At 33.6% G+C, this 19448-nt stretch overlaps 1 protein-coding gene across 2 annotated transcripts in view; it reads left to right on the top strand.

The window, feature by feature from the left end:
* The window catches only part of PPP4R4 (protein phosphatase 4 regulatory subunit 4), a 104952-nt gene that overhangs the window by 56687 nt on the left and 28817 nt on the right, over window positions 1-19448 (top strand). For both annotated transcript variants that reach the window (XM_036264525.1, XM_036264514.1), the window contains 11 exons: window positions 1578-1725; window positions 2207-2280; window positions 4288-4394; window positions 5459-5566; window positions 8171-8292; window positions 11477-11599; window positions 12607-12776; window positions 13331-13450; window positions 15705-15782; window positions 16970-17053; window positions 17639-17821. In XM_036264525.1, coding sequence (XP_036120418.1) covers window positions 1578-1725; window positions 2207-2280; window positions 4288-4394; window positions 5459-5566; window positions 8171-8292; window positions 11477-11599; window positions 12607-12776; window positions 13331-13450; window positions 15705-15782; window positions 16970-17053; window positions 17639-17821 — 1317 coding nt within the window. The remainder of the gene's footprint in view (window positions 1-1577; window positions 1726-2206; window positions 2281-4287; window positions 4395-5458; window positions 5567-8170; window positions 8293-11476; window positions 11600-12606; window positions 12777-13330; window positions 13451-15704; window positions 15783-16969; window positions 17054-17638; window positions 17822-19448) is intronic.

Genomic DNA, 19448 nt, shown 5'->3' on the forward strand with positions numbered 1-19448 from the left:
TCAGAGGTTTAAAAGAGATCAGGGAGCCAACCACAAGGAAATATGAGGAAAAGGGGGAATTGGGAACAGATCTTGTAAGTCATTGCAAGTACTTTGACTTTTCCTTTGAGGGGGGTAGGAAGTCATTGGAGAGTTTTGAACAGAGAAGTGACACCATCTGACTTATAAGAATCTCTCTGGCTGCTATATAGAGGGGGCAATGATGGAATTAGGGTCTAGTCAACAGATTATTGGAGTAATTCAGGCTAGAAATGGCCTGGATCAGGTGGTAGTGGTGGAGGTGATAAAAGATCAGATTCTGGATCAGTATTGATTGGTCATGAGATTAAGGTGCTTGAGGGACTAGGAGGTGTTAAGGGTTTTTGAGCTGACTACTGGAAGGGCTAAATTGTCATTTACTGTTTACTGAGATGAAAATTGGGAAGAGATCATTTCGTATGCAGACAAGACGGGATTCCTACTAGATAGCATAGTTGTAGAGGGGATAATTGGATGTACAATGGTCATTGTTTAATGCTCAATTTGCACATAAAAGTTCTGTTTAAGGGGTTTAAATCTGTAAGAAGATGGTATTATATAATTCACATTTTATATGTTAGAAAATGGTGCAGAAAGATCAGAACAATGAAAGAGATATGGAACTGTTTGTGGCTGCAAGTTCCACATTGTTTTACTAACTTGACTATGTTAGTTATGAAATAGGCATTCAATTTCATAATTGCCAAATTGGTTAAACAAAGTACTTCTCTTAGCTACCTTTACATCACACACACACACACACACACACACACACACACACACACACACTTTCTCTCTCTCTCTGTCTCTCAATCTCTCTCTCTTTTCTAGAGAAGTATAGGTAAGTAATATCTTTGATGAGGTTTATGTGAAAATTCTTTTTACTTTTCAATGTATTGAAAACTAATATTCTCACATATGCTTTAACCTTGAATATATATAGAAATTTAAAAAAAAATGGTGAATGGAGATGGCAACTTTTAAAAAACATTCTTATATTTAAAAATTTCTTCTTTTACTAGCAATTTACTTCATGGTTATTTATGTTCCTGTCAATTGTTTAAAGGGGAAAATAAATTTGTAAGTCTTAAGTGTATTTCTTTTAGTGTATACATTTTTTTAAAAAAGTATAATGTTTATTTTTGAAGCAGAAATACAAGTAATAAAAACATATGATTGTCTGAGTTTTGACATTATTGTTCTAGGTATGATGGCAAACTGTACAATACAAATAGCAGAAAAGAAGTTGAAATCTATCAAAAATGCCTATTCTATTATTTAAAGGTTTATGTACTTGAATTTTCATTCATAAAGCAGTGGAATATTATTTTACTTTACCAGTTCCTAAGGCATTTAAACTTTATGTGGTCTAATAACTTCAGTGATCAGGAGCAGATTAATATAGTTTTCTTAAATAAAGCAATCATATATATTCTTAAACATCATATACAGTTATTTGTAGAATATGACTATGTTTGGTTTCTATGGCTTTGGATTTTAAAAAACTATAATTTGTGATCTCTCATCTATATAATAGGAAACTCTTTCTAATTCTACAGGAAGTCCTACATGTTGCAGGCGTGGAAATACAGTTAACTGCTGCAGCATCATTTTTGACCATTCTACAGGAAGAATCAGTGTCAATCCATACATATGCCCACTCCTTCCTCCAAATCATTCTACTGCATCTGGAGCACAGGGATGCAGGTCAGGGGCCTGGCATGCTTCTTTATATATGTAGTTATTGTTTCTTGTATGTGATCACGATGTTCTTTGAATCTCGTTAGTCTGATGAGGACAACTGAATGAGGCCGTGCTGCCCAAGAGTTGATCATTAGTATGCCTAAAAGTAGCCTTGTTTCCTTACAAAAAACACAAAATTCAGTATCCTTGAAAGTTGAAGACCCATTACTTCATCCTAGGTTTTTAAAAATTTTATAACATTTGTGTTTGTAACACTATTATATAGCAAAAATGCACAATTTGGATGAAAGATCTCACCCCAATATTAATTTTAAAGATATAAATGTTTTCAAGATGTTAGCTAAGATAAAAAATAAAGTTCTTACATTAGTAATAAAAATAATTATTCTGTTTTATCATTAAATACTATTATAATGATTATTGGCTGAGTTGAAACTAAGTTTGTGAGACCTTTAATTGGGCATGTTTTATCTGTACCAAGCAGGTGTCAGCAATGCATGGCTGGAAACGCTTTTGTCTGTGATAGAAGCATTGCCCAAAGAAACCCTAAGGCATGAGGTAATGCTTTTTATTATTTGGTAAATACTAATAAGTCACTCGAAGGTTGTTTTTTTTATTAAAGTGGTATTTTAAAAAAGAACAAAATTATTTACCACTCTGAAAGCAAAACATGTTTCTTATATAAATTTTGAGTGATATAGAAATTAGTAGGAAGAAAAATCATAATTTTGTGCTTGGCCATTTTTAACATTCTGATATATTTTCACTGCAGATTTCCCCTTCTGTTTATGGTTGCTGTTGGCCATATTAGTGATCATTTAGCATTAGTTTGATTTTCACTTAGCATTATTTTCCTGTTATTTTAAACTCATTTGGTAGTAGCTACAGAATATGTAACTTACTTGTTAGACATTTAAGCCAGTTTTCAGTTTATTATTATGAAAATAAGTCAGTGTGAAATCTCTGTAGAGCCTTTCTGTTTTTCAGGTGATTTTCTTAACTATAGCTTTCAAAAAAGTGGAATTACTGGGTCAGAGAGCATTAATATTCTTAAGGGTCTTAGCTAGCACTATGTGAAAATGCCTATTTCTGTGGACTTTTATGAGCAATAATGTTCCAATTTAATTTGATGAGCCAAAAATGGAATTACATTATAATTGGAATTTTAAAAATTATATATTTCTTATACACTATGTTTATATCACTTTTATTCTTTTGGAATTGTCTAATTATATCATTGATTACTATTTGTATGTGCTACTTATCTATCAAAATTGTCAGTCCTTTGTTATGTTTGTTGACAGTATTGTTACCAATTTGTTATTTGCTTTTTAATTTTCAACATTGTTCAATACATTCTTCTCTAAAAGTTTTAGTAAATTAAGATGAGAGAGTAGGAAAATTAGAAGGGAATTTTTTTTTTTTCTGTAATAAAAAGGCTTTTCATCCTGTGGACATTATCCCTATGTATATTTCTTTTCAAATATGTAATGGTTGGGAAAAAAATTATCAGTAAAATGTCCTCTGTGGATTTTATGAAGTATCTTTGTCTTTTGCCCTCAGACGGTTTATGGTCCTATCTCAAGGGCAAATACTCACTTGAAAATGGGAAGATTTACCCAGTTATAAGGATGCTTATATACTTGATACCAAACATCCAGATGATTACACCTATTTAAATGTTGAATATAATGTTGACACATATTATTTAAAAATATTTGAAGAGTGGTATGTGGTAGAATACCCTAGAATACCATCTGTTATTTAATGTGATTTTTAAGATTTTAAATAGCGTTTTACTGTATTTCAAGTATTTAACTTTTAAATTGTATTTATTATTATGTGCTCAGTAATTCTGGCCACATTGTTGACTTTTTTATTAGATTCATAGAATTTTGGAACTTGGAGGAATCTTAGTATGACATATTCTGATTTCCATTTTAAGTAGACGAGAAACCTTGGGATGAGAAATAGCAACTCGCTTGGACAAATTAAGGAGCTAGGACCAGAGTCAGGATCTGATCTTCATAGTTCTTTACAGTCTATCATGCTGTTGAGTTTTTGAGTGCCCAGCATATACATAATATAGTATCACACTTGGGTTGTTGTATTCAAATGACAGAATTACTTAATAGAATCTATTTGAAGCTATAATTTATAATGTTTTGTGTCCCTTTAGGATAAATATAAAAATCTACATGGAACAAAAATAAATTTAACGGTAGCTGGGCAATAATTTGCTTTTTTTTTCTTTTGAATACATTTCACAATTATACTTTATGTGCTTACAGATCATTGCAGAATTCACCTTATCTTTAATTCAGTCTTAATTGTGCATAATTGTTTTTAATTACATAATTTATCATCTTTACCTTAACTATATATATAATAACCTAGAAGACAAACAAGGTGATCCAGGTTATGAACAATCATGCACTTCAAGTTGTAATTCAGATTCTTTAAAAACATTTAGAACATTAAATTATTCTTTGAAGAAAATAGCTGACATTTGTGTCAAGAATATATAAAACTGTGTGAATTTGTTCTCTAAATCTTTCTCTTCAGATTTTGAATCCACTTGTTTCCAAGGCACAACTTTCTCAAACCATCCAATCTCGTTTAGTTAGTTGTAAAATTTTAGGAAAATTGACCAACAAATTTGATGGCCATACGTGAGTATTTGTATTAACTTTTTGTCTACTTTATTAAATTAAATTGAATAAATTGATTAAAAATGAATAATAACTGTGACTAACAATTTATGAGATTTGTATTATTACATAGTGCATACAAACTTAGCTGTTTCAACGTTATAGAATTCTCAGAAGTCTATTTATTCAGATATATTTCTTTTTGATCTCATCTCTTTTCAAAATCAATAAGGTTAGCTTTTATTTCCCATCTTAATCTACCCTGTCACATACCTAGTATAGTTTTGAGGATAAAATGACATTATCATATAGACTTCAAAAATTGATAAACATGCTTTGGCTGGTGTGGCTCAGTGGTTTGAACATTGGCCCATGCACTGACTTGTCATGGGTTTGATTCCCAGTCACGGGGTACGCCCTGGGTTGCAGGTTCAATCCCACATGTAGGAGGCAACCAATTGATGTGCCTCCCACATCAATTTTTCTCTCTTTCTCTTTCTCTCTTCCCCTCCCTCCCTTTCTTCCACTGCTCTAAAAAAATCAAAGAAAAAACTATCCTCAGATGAGAATTAACAACAATAACAAAAAATGATAAACCTGACCTAAAGATAGACTTTCTGCTTTCTTGCATTATTGTTATGAATTCATTATTTTGAATAATGCATCTTATTTTGAGATTTTATAGAATGTTTATAATTTGTATGCTACTGTTTACCTAAATGATAAATCCCAAATGGAAAGGTGGAATGGTGTGTAATTATGACACAAGATAAAATATATAACTGGAGAATATTTTGGTTGATGGTTGCTAGAATCAGATATTCCACTTGCTGACAGCTTTTTATCTTAGCTAAATGTTACCTGCTGATCCAAAATTAATCATTATTTTAAAAACAGTCATATACATAATTTACAAATAGCTGATAATATCCAAATGTAATCACTTATGTAAAAAGACATTGGAAACTATAAAGCTTTATATTAAAACATTTGTTATTAAGCTAAGATTTTGATGATAATTGTTTGAAAATATTAATTATTCTAAAACACTCACCCATTTGCATGTTCCTTTCCTCTTCTCTAAGCATTAAAAGAGAAATAATTCCCTTGGTAAAATCACTCTGTCAAGATGTAGAATATGAAGTTCGATCTTGTATGTGTCGGCACTTAGAAAATATAGCTCAAGGCATTGGGTAAGTATACTTTCAATTCCTTATGTCATATTCTTATTTCTGGATAGTCAAACATGCATGTCTGTTTCTGTTTTCCATGAAGGCAAGCTATTGAAAGGCTAAACTTTATATTGTCTTTAAGAATGATTATAGCGAGTACCTCCTGATGTGTCTGGATTAAAAGAAATAAAAATGAAAATGCTTAGCAATGTGGTAGGCATTTATTAACATTAATTTCTTTTCTTCTCACCTTAAGTTTCTTAGTTGTCATTCCAAATGCCTAAATGTAAGAAGGGAAAATATCTCAATATAAGCTATGCATGCGCTTGTATTTACGAATAATTGTTTCCTTAATTTTGCTCTCAGAACCAACTTTTAAAAATATGTTTTTTATAGATTTTTTAGGTAGAGGGGAAGGGAGAAAGAAATAGAAACATCCATGTGAGAGAGAAACATTGATCGGCTGCCTCCTGCATGCCCTCTACGGGGGATCGAGCCTGCAACCCTGGGCTTTCTGCCCTGACTGAAAATTGAACCGGGACCTCCCAGTCCATGGGACAATGCTTAATCCACTAAGCCGCACTGGCCGGGCCAGAGCCAACTTTTTATGATAGGTATTCTAAGTCTAGGTTGACTCTGGATCATTGTGGCCATAATTAATTCAGTGTTGCCCAGATCTGTGTTCATTAACCAGGATCAAAACCTATTAGCAGAATATACTGTTGTTTTTTGGTATTCTATCTTTTTGTCACCTGATATTTTGCCACTGTTAAAATTGGGCCGGTCATTGTGTGTTCAAATTAGTTGTTCTGAAAATCAATTTAGGATTATTGTTTAAGGATTAATTTATAGAAGTAAAATTAGAAAGACTCTTCCTAGCTTATATAGAGTGCTTAGAGTAGTGTCTGACACCTTGTAAACATTACCTAAGTATTTACTTCTAGTATTATTTCATTAATTTTTACATAAACAACTAATTTCTTAGACTGATCTCTAAAACTGGAATAAGACAGGCAATAAATAAGCAAAATTTTTATATATATTATAAAATTCAAAAAGGCTGGGTTTATGCTTCTCCCAGTAGTACATGAAAATGTTTCCTGCACTTTTACCAACAATGCAGATTTATCATTAACTTTTCCAATTTCATTGGCAAAAGTAGTATTTCACTATTGTTTTTGCAAGTATATTATTCAATAACTGTCTGTCTACTTGACTTTATCTCCTTCTAAACTTGAAGCACCTGGAAGACAGTATTGTATCTTTTTTATTGTTACCTTACCCATATGTAATTCAGTGCTTACTTAAGGCAGTTGCTCATTTATATTCATTAAATGAATATATTTCTCTGACAGCTAATGAGGTTAAACAATAAGGTTGAATATATGATTATGATTATTAGCCACTTGTATTTCTTCTTTACGAAGTAGATGGTCATTTTTTTTTTTTTTTTTTGCCCAATTATCACATTCTAAAAGTTGAGGGGGGTATAGGCATCATGGTAGACCTACACATATAGGATGCTAATATTCGCCTCTTTCTTTATTTTCTTTTATCAAACTGTATTATAGCTGAGTAATTTTTGTCAGGAAGTAGGTGTGGGTTGTATACTGCCTGAGCTAGTGTATTTATGAGAGTACCTTTCTCTTGTCTTCACATGTAGATTTCACTCTGGCTGGGGCAGAATTCTAGATTATAATTCTTATTACTAAAAACCCTTCTGTCATTTAAGTATATGGAACAGAAGTCTGAGGACAACCTGATCCTATTATCTTTGTAGAAGTCCAGTTTTATTAGCCTAGATACCAGTAGTTACAATCTAATCTTCCAAGATGTTATAAGGGAGTAAGGTACAGGGTCGGGGATAATGAGGTGAATGAAATAGGCAAGCTTGCCCAGATGGACAACCAGGAATTCTGGAGTCAGGATGTGTGATAAAAATCTACCCAGGCACCTGCTGTGATTTGTTGTCATCTGATGGTTAGCTGTCTGCTCCAGCTTAAATACTAATGAAGATGATCCTGCATTCTATTGTTGGCCAAGACAGCAGAATAGCACCAGCATTTTGAGAAACCTCATTTGTTTCTGTCTTTTCCATTGGCCTGTTCTAAGGAGACTGGGCCAGAAGAAATACTGGGGACCCAATCATCTCCATCTCTCTTTTCACAAGATGAAGTTGCCTCTAGTGTTCTAGCCTTCCCCTACATGGTTCCGCTTCACTGACAGCCTTCCAATCCGACACAAGACAAAAGCATGGACAGAGGACAAGAACCAACAGTCAGCCTGCCCCAGCAAAGGCAATCATGGATCTGCTTTGCTGAATTTGCTTAATGGAAAACTATATTATAATTTGTTGTTTAATATAAGCTAGTATTAAGATATCTGTAGGTAATATTATTGTGTTGGGGGAACTAGAATTGATTTAAGTAATTTTACAGTTACTGTTAATGTTTCTTATGTTTATATCAAGCTTTCCCAACAGATTGCAAGTTTCTGGAAAGCAGGAGCCCTATCTTTATAATTTTTCCTATTTTCTATAGCATCTAACCCAGTGGCTTATTTTTAGTAAGTTCTTGCTACAGATTTATTGATTTTATTTATTTTCTTCTATTGCTTATTGTGCAGGGCAGACCTTACAAAAAGTGTGGTGCTCCCAGAATTAATAGAACTCTCTAGGGATGAAGGCTGCAGTGTGCGGCTTGCAGCGTTTGAAACTTTGGTTAATCTGCTTGACATATTTGATGCAGGTAAATCATGTGGACATATCTTTATTTCTGAAAGCAGTGTTTTATATTATTAATAAGGAGTAAAGGTAGCTGTAGGACAGAATTTATTATGTTAAGTTTCATGATGAATGTTAAACTTCCCTTCCTAGCTCTCTTTTATGGTCCTTCCTCTCTGCTGCTACTTTACCCTCATGGCACCAACCGTTGCTACACACTTCTATTTTTGCCCATCCAAATTTCACTGACTTGTGTGTAGGACTAGAAATTTGACCTGGTCATTAGCCTTTAATTTGCTCAGGTAAATTGATCCTTTAATCAAAAAAGATCTTGATTTAAGAAAGATCTTGATTAAAGCAATATTTAAATTCGTTTTCTCTCATTATTTTAATGCTAGATATCTCATGGCCCACAGGAGGAGAAATCTGGGATGGGAATGGGTAAGGAAGTATTTTTTAGTGTGTGCAAATTAAATCAGAAATACAATTAGCATCTCTCCTGAGTGTATGACTAGACTCTTGACTAATGTTGGACTTTAGTTTATCAGTAACCATTAACCATTTTGATAGGATGCAATTTGGAGGGGTAAATGTCAAGTACTCAGCTGCAAAATTCTATTGTGTAATTGTAGGATTATATTTACTTGGATTAACAAAATTTTACCTGAATTTGGAGGGGCTCTTACAGATTATTGCAGTGTGGATAATAATTATGTATGAATGTTATGGAATAATCATTTAGGCTGTATGATGGGCCAGAGGTGTGAAAATTGCAGTGCATGATGAATGACTGAATAAATGAATCTCCTTGTCCTGATAAATGGAGCACCCCCAGGCATCCAAACTGGAAACTTGGTATCGTCTTTGATTCTTTCCCCTTCTCTGCCCTACACTTCATTGTTGGCAATTTGGGCCTAACTTGTGTTTATGGCTTTATTTCCTCTCATTCTTTCTCAGCCCTCTGGTATCTGATGCTCCAGCCCCACTTGCTGTTATCTTGGCATACCAAATTCTTTCACACCCTTAGCCTTTCCATGTGCTCTTTTTCTTTCTATTTTTTCTCCCTTCCCTCTATTTTTTTCCCTAGCCTACTTCTACTTCTTCAGTGCCCAGTTCTAATGTATTTTCCTCTACAACATTTTTCCAAATCCTTTATACCAGGGGTTGACAAATTATGGCCTATAAGCCAAATCCCATTGCTACCTGGTTTTGTAAATGAGGTTTACTAGAGCATAGCCATGCTCTCATTTATGTATTCTTATAGCTGTTTTTGTACTACAACAGGGGTTGGGAACTACCAGCCCACGGGCCACATAAGGCCCACGAAATCAATATCAGCTAACATCACACGCCTCACCAAATTAGCCTGACCAAATAAAACAGACTAATTTTTAAAAAAATTAATCAATTCTTTTTTTAAACAGATATTTCTCCTTTCCCCCGCAGACACCTTCCTCCCTATCCCGCAACCCCTGCCCCCAGCATTGTTGTCTATGTCCATTGGTTATGCATACAGGTGTATAAGTTCTTTGGTTTATCTCATCCCTTCCCCCCACCCCCTCCTCTGAAGTTTGTCAGTCTGAACAGTACTCCTTTCTATGTCTCTGGGTCTATTTTGTACATCAGCTTTTTTGTTCATTATATTCTATAACTAAGTGAGATCATGTGGTATTTGTTTTTCTCTGATTGGCTTATTTTACTTAGCATAATACTCTCCCTGTCCCTCCATGTCATCTCAAAGGATAAGAGATCTTTCTTTTTTTTTTTTTTAATCCTCACCCAAGGACAGAGTTTTAGTGGGAGGGAGAGAAAGGGGGGGGGGTGGAGAGAGAGAGAGAGAGAGAAACATCGACATGAAAGGGACACATTGAGTGGTTGCCTCCCACACAACGCTATCTGAGGCCAGGGACAAACTGCCCCTGGGGACAAACTGCAACCAAGGTACTTGCCCTTAGCAGGAATCAAACCCGGGACTCTCGGGACTGCGGGCTGATGCTCTAACCGCTGAGCCAAACCGGCCAGGGCGAGATCTTTCTTTCTTGTGGATGCATAGTGTTCCATTGTGTATATATATGTACCACAGCTTTTTTATCCACTCATCTACTGATGGGCACTTAGGCTATTTCCAGATCTTAGCAATTGTAAATAGTGCTTATAACAGACTAACTTTTAAGTTGATAATTTTGTATGGCCCATGAATGATGTTATAAATAGCCAAGTGTCCCTTGGCAGAAAAAGGGTTCCCCACTTCTGTTGCTATAGTGACAGAGTTGAGTAGTTTTGATAAACTGCAAAGCCTAGGAAGTTTATAAAAAGTTTTTACAGACCCCTGTGTTATACCAACTATGAAAACTGTGATCACACTGTCTTGGCTTCTTTGCTGCTCTAAGTTTCTCAAGTTCAGAGGTCACTTGTTTCATTTTTGCACTCGATATAATGTTTGTTCTGTAAGAAATTCAATAAATGTTTGTGGAAAGAATGTCATTTAATTAAAATAGTAGATGTGGTACTGAAATATGATTATAATAACAGTAATACTAATAAAGCATGTTACAGCACTTTACTTAGTATTGTCCAAACCTTAATAAAATAGTGATTCATTTCTGAAAGTTTAAGAGAACTATGGGAAATTCAGAGAATATTTAGAATCAAGACTTACATATTACTAATATATCAGAAACTTTTGACTTAAGCAGGCATATTCAAAAAATTGATTAACTTTTTAAAGAACAGTTATCTAAGAAATAAAAGTGAAGACATTCACCATATAGAACGTATTATAAGCTAACTTAATTTCATTCACAAAGCTGCAGAATGGTATGAGATGGATGCAAGAGAGTCGGAAAGATTTTCTGTGCCTGCCTCTCGTCTATTGGTATTAGTGGTGTTAGAATTCTTTTAGTTATAGGGACTCAAAACCTCAATCATCTTAGCTTTTTAATTTGTAATCACTTTGTATACGATTTCCTATGGCCCACAATATAAAGTCCAGCCCCCTCAGTATGACATTAAAGTTTTTGATAATTTTAACTCTCCTCAGACCCTTTCTTCACTATATACCTCCATCATCATTGTTTTTAGGAATTTCCTATTATTGTGTGGCTAACATAGTAATATTTATTTCTGGAATTTGTGCCTATGTATTAATTTCCAAGTGTGCAGTATGGGCAATGGACTTGAAGTGTGTTTTATTTTGTTTTGTTTTCCAGATGATAGAAGTCAAACTATACTCCCCTTAGTGAAATCATTTTGTGAAAAATCTTTCAAAGCAGATGAATCAATTCTTATTTCCTTATCTTTCCATTTAGGAAAACTATGCCATGGACTGTACGGTATGATGTATCCTAAGAATTTCAAGATTATAGATAATTTTTTCCTTTTTCTTCTACCTTAGTCACTAAACTTCAGTTATTCAGTTGTAAAGTTACCCTTTAAGTGTGTCAGATCTTGAGAGATCTTAGAATTTTGGTAGCATAATTTAGAACACATTTAGGGATGACTTTTTCATTAATAGAATCTATTTGAAAGAATAATGACAATGAAGTAGGGACAGCCCTTTAATTTTCTGAATATTTTATGTGTTAGTTGGTAAAAGAAAATGATAAAAGAAGCTCCAGGTATATTAACCATTGCTGCATTGTAAGTATACCCTTATTAATCATTTTTGAATAATTAATATATAATACAAGATGTTCAGCTTAGAATGTAGAATAACATCCATAATTCTTGGTATTTTGAACGTATTACTCAGTTCTTAGCTTACTAAAATAATGTAAACATCAATTAAGTTCTAACCATCTACCATAGTAAAACATTTTTATGTGGCTCATAGACCTTTAATGGATGGTTGGAATTCATAATGAGTTCCTACCTCCCGAAGATAATGATTGTGGAACCAGTCTATTGATCAAAACTGTTTTGAGTTTACTTTGCCATCTTTCTGATTCAATTTTTAAGCTCCTCTGCAGACACACATGTCTTTTTGACAAGCAATTTAAAATATTTACCATAAGTAAATAGCAATAATGGCCATAATATTATTATTATAATGACTTGTTAGGTTTACAGTGTGATGTGTGCTGCAGATATTAATGCAGGCATAATTCCTGCATTGCATAGTTTATACTATTAAAATGAAAATATTAAAATTAAAGTGAAACACTAGACCCTTTAGATTTCTTCATAATAGTTACTCTTTCCTCCTTGTTGCTTTTATTTATGACCTCTAACCACTTATTTAAATATTTGGTTCTAATTATGTTTTTATTAAAATTTGCTTTTTTCTTTTTAATTTTCAGTTTCAATTAAAATGTTGAACAAATGTTTTAAATTTCTCTAGGAATATTTACTCCAGATCAACACTTGAGATTTTTGGAGTTTTATAAGAAACTTTGTACATTAGGTTTACAACAAGAAAATGGACACAATGAAAACCAGATTCCATCCCAAATCCTAGAGCAGGAGAAGAAATATATTTCAGTACGGAAGAACTGTGCCTATAACTTTCCGGTAATAAATTATATATCTGTAATGATTAAAATTTTTGATTATGCCCAGCCAGTGTGGCTTAGTGGATTGAACATTGTCCCATGGACTGAGAGGTCTACGTTTGATTCCCGGTTAGGGTACATGCCTAGGCTGTGGGCTCGATCCTCAATGGGGCGGGTATAGGAGGTGGCCAGTCGATGTTTCTCTCTCACATTGATGTTTCTATCTCCCTCATCCTTCCACTCTCTCTAAGAAATCAATACAAAATATAAAATTTTTTTGATTACTACTTAAAATTATGTGAATAGATAGCATTAAAAATATTGCCATATTTGACACCTATTGTTTAGCATTATGTCTGGTATATATAGTAGTACCTAGTAAATATTGCTATAATTTACATTGACCTCTATGTATAAATCAGAATTATATGCATACGTTTGGATCTTCCATATATGATTTCGAACTGAATTATTATTCAGAGGGCATTATTTCAATTTACGTGAAATGATTATAATATTAGATATTGATGCATGTTTTTCTCTCCTTACTACTCATCTTCTCCCTCCCACCAGGCCATGATTGTTTTTGTTGATCCTAAAAACTTCCACTTGGAACTCTATTCTACATTCTTCTGCCTTTGTCATGACCCTGAAGTACCAGTCAGATATACTATTGCCATTTGCTTTTATGAAGTAAGTCTGAAGAAATGATACATTTGTTGTTAATTCTATCTATGTGCCTTAGATGATTATTTGGTATTTTGTAGGTTGTATATCTTTTTCACATTCTAGTCCTAATTTTATTTTTAAATTTTCTTAATTCTCTTCTTAGAATGTTTATAGAATTCATTTACATAAATGTTATTATTTTTGTCATTAATTCATTCTTTCAATATATTTATACTAAGTGCTTACATTAAGCTGACTGTGGTATGGATGTAGGTGTTGCAGATTTGGAAATAAAATCAGTTTTTATATGCTTTATAATATTTACATTTAATTTGCACCTAAACTTAAGAATTTGAGAACAAGTGGAAAATTGAGAGATTATTTAAATTTATTGTTTTTACTATGTGTGTGTCATGTTTCATGAGTATAACTTTTAGATTTAGCTGTTACAACTCTCCATAATGTAAGAGCAAAATTGAATTGAAACTTTCATGATGGATTTAATTACTTTCTAACCCTGGAGTTTGAAATTCAGGGCATGTTTCTTGAATGATTGCAGTAGGTACGTGCATGCTATAATGGCGGTAAACATGCATAAACTATAATTTGTCAATTTCAAAACAGTCACATGAAAATCTTTTTATAAGTGGCATAGTAAACTATTTCCTTTCTTTATGAGAAGTATAATAACTATTCTCTTTCTCAGTGAGAATATTTTATCCCCTTACTTACTGTGTTCCTATGTCAAAGCATTGTTAGATTAACTTTTTTTGAATTTTTTTTTCTGGTGTGAATGAAATATTCATTGTACAAAATCTAGGAAATATTCTCTTTAAATGATATAGTTAAGTAAATTAATTCTACTGTTGCACAGTTAAATCATCTTTGTAAATATATGTGTAGAAATATGCTTTTGGAGAAGGAGGGCAGAGGGCACTGGCCAGCTGAGTGAAATATTGTCTCTAATGTGCACTAAGGGGGTATTTAGACGTGGCTACCATTTATTCTTGTATTTTTCTAGTAGTCTCCAGAGATGGTTGAATGAGATTAGAGTCCGAGAATGCAATATTTATGCAATATGAGAGTTTCTAATAATGTTTATTTATTTGTATTCTATATTTAATTTTTTCATCACCATTTATCCCCCTTATACACTTGTCCCCTCCCCACACCCACAATCACCACACTGTTGTTCGTGTCCATGAGTGCTTCTTTAGTTATATTTATTTTTATCTCATCCCTTTAATATTTTATTTTTATTTATGTTTTAAAGTGGGCATTATACGTTAACACCATAAAAATAAAATATTGAAATGTGTATACAAAAATATTTCACTGATAGGAATGAGTTTGGGAATCATTGATATAGTTATTTGCTGGGTGGCTAGTTTCCTTATTCTCACAATCATACCATGTAGGTAGGCTAATAATGATACTGTAGTCTACACTGGTAGATTTAAATTTTTCTAACAGTGTTATTGCTAGATTCTGATGATTACTTTAGTATGTTCTGACTTTATCCTTTTTATTATTTTGAAAATATTTTCAACAAGTCAGAAGCAACCCTATATAAAGGTTTTAAAACATTTTCTTTATCAAGAGCTCTTTTTTTTTTTTTTTTTTCAAATAAAACTTTACTCAGAAGCCCAATATGTAAAAAATAAATAAGTAAAAAAAGGTGAAGTGCAAACCAATGTATCTACCATTGTGTTTGTCTGGAGGGGGAAAAAACTCAAACCTGTTCACAAAGGATTTGGATTAGTCTCCCAACTCCTCTCATGCTGACTGAAGTCTTTGATGGGAAGGTCTTCTGTGTTTTGATTGCTTAGGTATTATCTCTGTCCCTGTGTCACTGTAGGCTTCAGTAGAACTTGCCTCTTTCAGAAGCTCTGAAATAGAATGAATGCTTATAACCTGAGATATCTTGTCTGACCCTGAAGGCTGCTCTAAGACTTCCCAATCTATGCTGGAGGCATCCATGGGCTTATTGTTGCTTGTGATATCCAAGTTATGACCTGATACATTCATTTCTCTGCACTTCTAGTGCCATATGTTCATTTCCTCACTCTCATATGTCTATACACTTCAGTATGTTATGAAGCAGACTGTGAAGCTAGTTATGTATGCAATTAATTTTTCTATAAATCTAATATTTATGTTTTAACCTAGTCTCATTTTAGAATAAGTATCTAACAGGGATGTATTTTTAAGAATTATGATTATAACTTTTATATGTCTAGTAGAGTCAAATCTGAGAGACTTTATTGCTACATTTTAGGTGTCTAAACTTCTGAATTCTGGAGTATATTTAATACATAAAGAACTAATAACATTATTACAAGACGAATCACTGGAGGTAACATCTTACTTGGTTTTTACTTCTTTTATGTTAAGTCTGAATACATCAATGCCTTTCCCCTTACTTCTTGGGAATTTCATGAACTCTTTCAGCTGACCAGTCCCAGAAACTTGAAGTCCATGTACCACTGTATCATAGACTGGAAGTTAGGAAGGTCTTTTAAAAGGATTAGGTTTTAAATTTATTCAGTTTATATATAAACAAACATATATACATACATACATACACACACACACACACACACACACACACACACACATATATGTATGTATATATGTTTGTTTGTTCAGGAAAATTTTGGAAATGCCAAAAAGTAGACATACTTTTATTTATTTTATTTTTTTATCCTCACCCGAGGATATTTTTTCATTTTTTGTTCAGGTAGAGTGGGAGGGAGAGAGAGGAACAGAGAAAGAGAGAGAGAGAGAAACATCGATGTGAAAGGGACACATCAAGTGGCTGCCACCCACATGACCAGGGCCGGGGACAAACTGCAACCAAGGTACATCCCCTTAGTAGGAACTGAACCTGGGTCTCTTGGGACCCCAAGCCGATGCTCTAACCACTGAGCCAAAACGGCCAGGGCTGGACAGACTTTTATAAGAGTGAGTACCTTTAGTTCCAACAATTGTTACTGTTTTAAATATTTTCATTTTCTGTTTTTTCTATATAAAGGTTTTTATTTTATACAGTTGCAATCATATGTTATATCACATTTTATATCCTTTTTTCCTCTCCTAGAATTGTTTGGGGAGTATACTTGTGAAGGCTTTGAAATACTTAATTTTGATGCTATAGTTAGTATATTCTAGCCACCTAAATAATTGCTAGGTTGTTAAAGTGCAACTCTTCAGTACCTCGACATCACTGAGGTTGCTTTCAAGAATGAGCATGTTGGTTGTGTAGAAGTAGTCAGATCTAGACTATTTGAATATATCAAGAGGCAGATACACTAATCTCTTTTGATAGTTTGATGGTGATAGGTACTTTGATCAAAGCAGTTGATCATGTCTCTAATACCCTCCAGCAAGAAGATGTAAGAAAAGTAAGAAAATAGAAGCCTTCAAAATGTTGTTTGGTAAAGAACACTATTTCTGTGTAGGAATTGACATGTGAAGTTAACTAATCTAAGATTAGAAAAACATTGTAATTGCCAGAAGAGTAATCAATATCTCTATTAAAAGGTACTAGATGCTCTTATAGATCATCTTCCAGAAATCCTGGAACTTATGTCTACTGGTGGAGAAAACAATATTCAAGAAAATAAGGTAATTCCATATATCAAAAAGTTTCTGAACATGGTAGAGTATTATTACCTTTCTCTACAGAGTTGTTGTGAGGAATCACTGAAGGGCTTTATGGGAGACATTTAGAATAGTGCTTGCCCCACATAGTAGGTGCTCAGTAAATGTCTATTGGAGTTTGAACAGCTTGAGTTTTTGCTACAATTCTTATGCTAGCATAATTTTTATTTATTGTCCTTGGAGTTTACCTTCATATTTTCAGCTTTTATTCACATTAATTATTATTCCAAGAATAACAACTGGTGAGGTCAAAAGGGTAGGAATTTGCAGGTCAGAATTTGCTGACTATAGAATAAATTGAAATAGAGTAAATTTTACTTTAATTAGAAGGGTTGTGAGAATTCCAGTCTCTTTCAAAATTTTGTTTCCACGAATCAATATGTTTTACTTATGGATATTTTTTAAGTATTTGATTTAATCAGATTATCTCCTTGTGTTTTGAAATGAACAAGAACATTTTCTTCCCCAGTGTGTTGTTAGCCGAATAATCTGACTGAATCCTGCAACTGATTATTTATTGTTGATTCTTTGGTGTTTTTTCTTCTTTAGTTATCATCTTTGCCTGACTTGATTCCTGCACTCACAGCTGCTGAACAGCGAGCTGCCGCCTCTTTAAAATGGAGAACTCATGAAAAGCTGCTACAGAAATATGCCTGTCTGCCACATGTCATATCAAGTGATCAGATTTATTATCGTTTCCTACAAAGAATGTTCACAATCATGATGACCAATGTGAGTACAAAACTCTTTATCTTATTCTATGCAACTCACACTGGAGTTTGGAATTACTAGTGAATATTTTACATTCTTGAAATAGTACAACGAACTCAGTTGTACTAAATGTCTCCCATAAAGCCCTTCAGTGATTCCTCACAACAACTCTGTAGAGAAAGGTAATAATACTCTACCATGTTCAGAAACTTTTTGATATATGGAATTACCTTATTTTCTTGAATATTGTTTTCTCCACCAGTAGACATAAGTTCCAGGATTTCTGGAAGATGATCTATAAGAGCATCTAGTACCTTTTAATAGAGATATTGATTATTCTTCTGGCAATTACAATGTTTTTCTAATCTTAGATTAGTTAACTTCACATGTCAATTCCTACACAGAAATAGTGTTCTTTACCAAACAACATTTTGAAGGCTTCTATTTTCTTACTTTTCTTACATCTTCTTGCTGGAGGGTATTAGAGACATGATCAACTGCTTTGATCAAAGTACCTATCATCTGGTCCCTGATCAGATTTCCCTTTGCTTGTCTACTAGTTCTCACTTTGATCATCTTCTCCTCAGCGGAAGAGAGGAATGAAGAGGTGGTACCTTCACTTACCCTGTGTTTATATGCCACCAGGGAGAGGGAAAGAGACTCACCTCAAACTTGATCCAGCTATCCCTGAGGGGAGGTCGACGAGAGTTAGTGACCTTGGCCGTGCTGGCCCTTCTGCTCTGTGCACACCTTTCGTTCGTGTTCTCAGTGCCTACTTCAGCCCTGCCGTTTTGCCAAGGCATCCCTTAGTCCCCTTCATATTGGTTTGGTTACTTTTTAAAAAATAGTACCTAAAGAGAGCCATGTAACAGATAAAGTTGATACCCAAAACATGGATGCTCTTAGGGATAACTTTAAAATTAGAATAAAAATCGGGGGTGAGGGAAGATGATTTGTTCATAAACTTCCCCATAGAGTAAGTTGTCTGCCTTTCTCACAGGAATCCCCAGACAGGCTTATTTAACCCACAGTTCGCTGTACGTTTAATATGATGCCCAACTACCATTTTTTGAAGTATAAGAATTTCCACATAATGTGTACATTTTGAAACATTAAAAAAGTACTTTACATTTTCATTGTTCTCAATAAAAGGGAGAGAATGATATCTAGCAGCTATTTCAAAAGCCCAAACTGGTTTTAGCTTCAAAGATTAAAAAGAGGAAAAAGTGACATTATTATTGGTGTCATTTATAATTAAGTAAAAAAAAGTATGTGTATGTTTCATGAACTAACTTCTAGAAGCTTATATCGTATCAATGCAAAGCCTAGAGGATGAACATACATTATAGATATAAAGACCTTAAGAAGTGATTTTGACAACAGTAACATCCTTTTCAGAAGACAGTGCATGAGTGCATCACATAGGAATTTTCATATAAAATTGAGCAGAATTTATTAACTATTTCATTCAGAAATTACTTTTTTGAGTGCCTGCTCTGTGTAGGAGTGAACAAGACGGAATCCTGCTCTAATGGAGCTTGTTTCCTAGGGTGGTGATGGTGTGGGAGTGATAGATAATAAAATAAGTAAATATATTTACAGGTACTGAAAAGTGCTGTGAAGTTTGATCTTAATTGTTTGTCTCAAC

Source organism: Molossus molossus, unplaced genomic scaffold, assembly GCF_014108415.1.
Source record: "Molossus molossus isolate mMolMol1 unplaced genomic scaffold, mMolMol1.p scaffold_m16_p_1, whole genome shotgun sequence".
NCBI classification, from domain to species: Eukaryota; Metazoa; Chordata; class Mammalia; order Chiroptera; family Molossidae; genus Molossus; species Molossus molossus.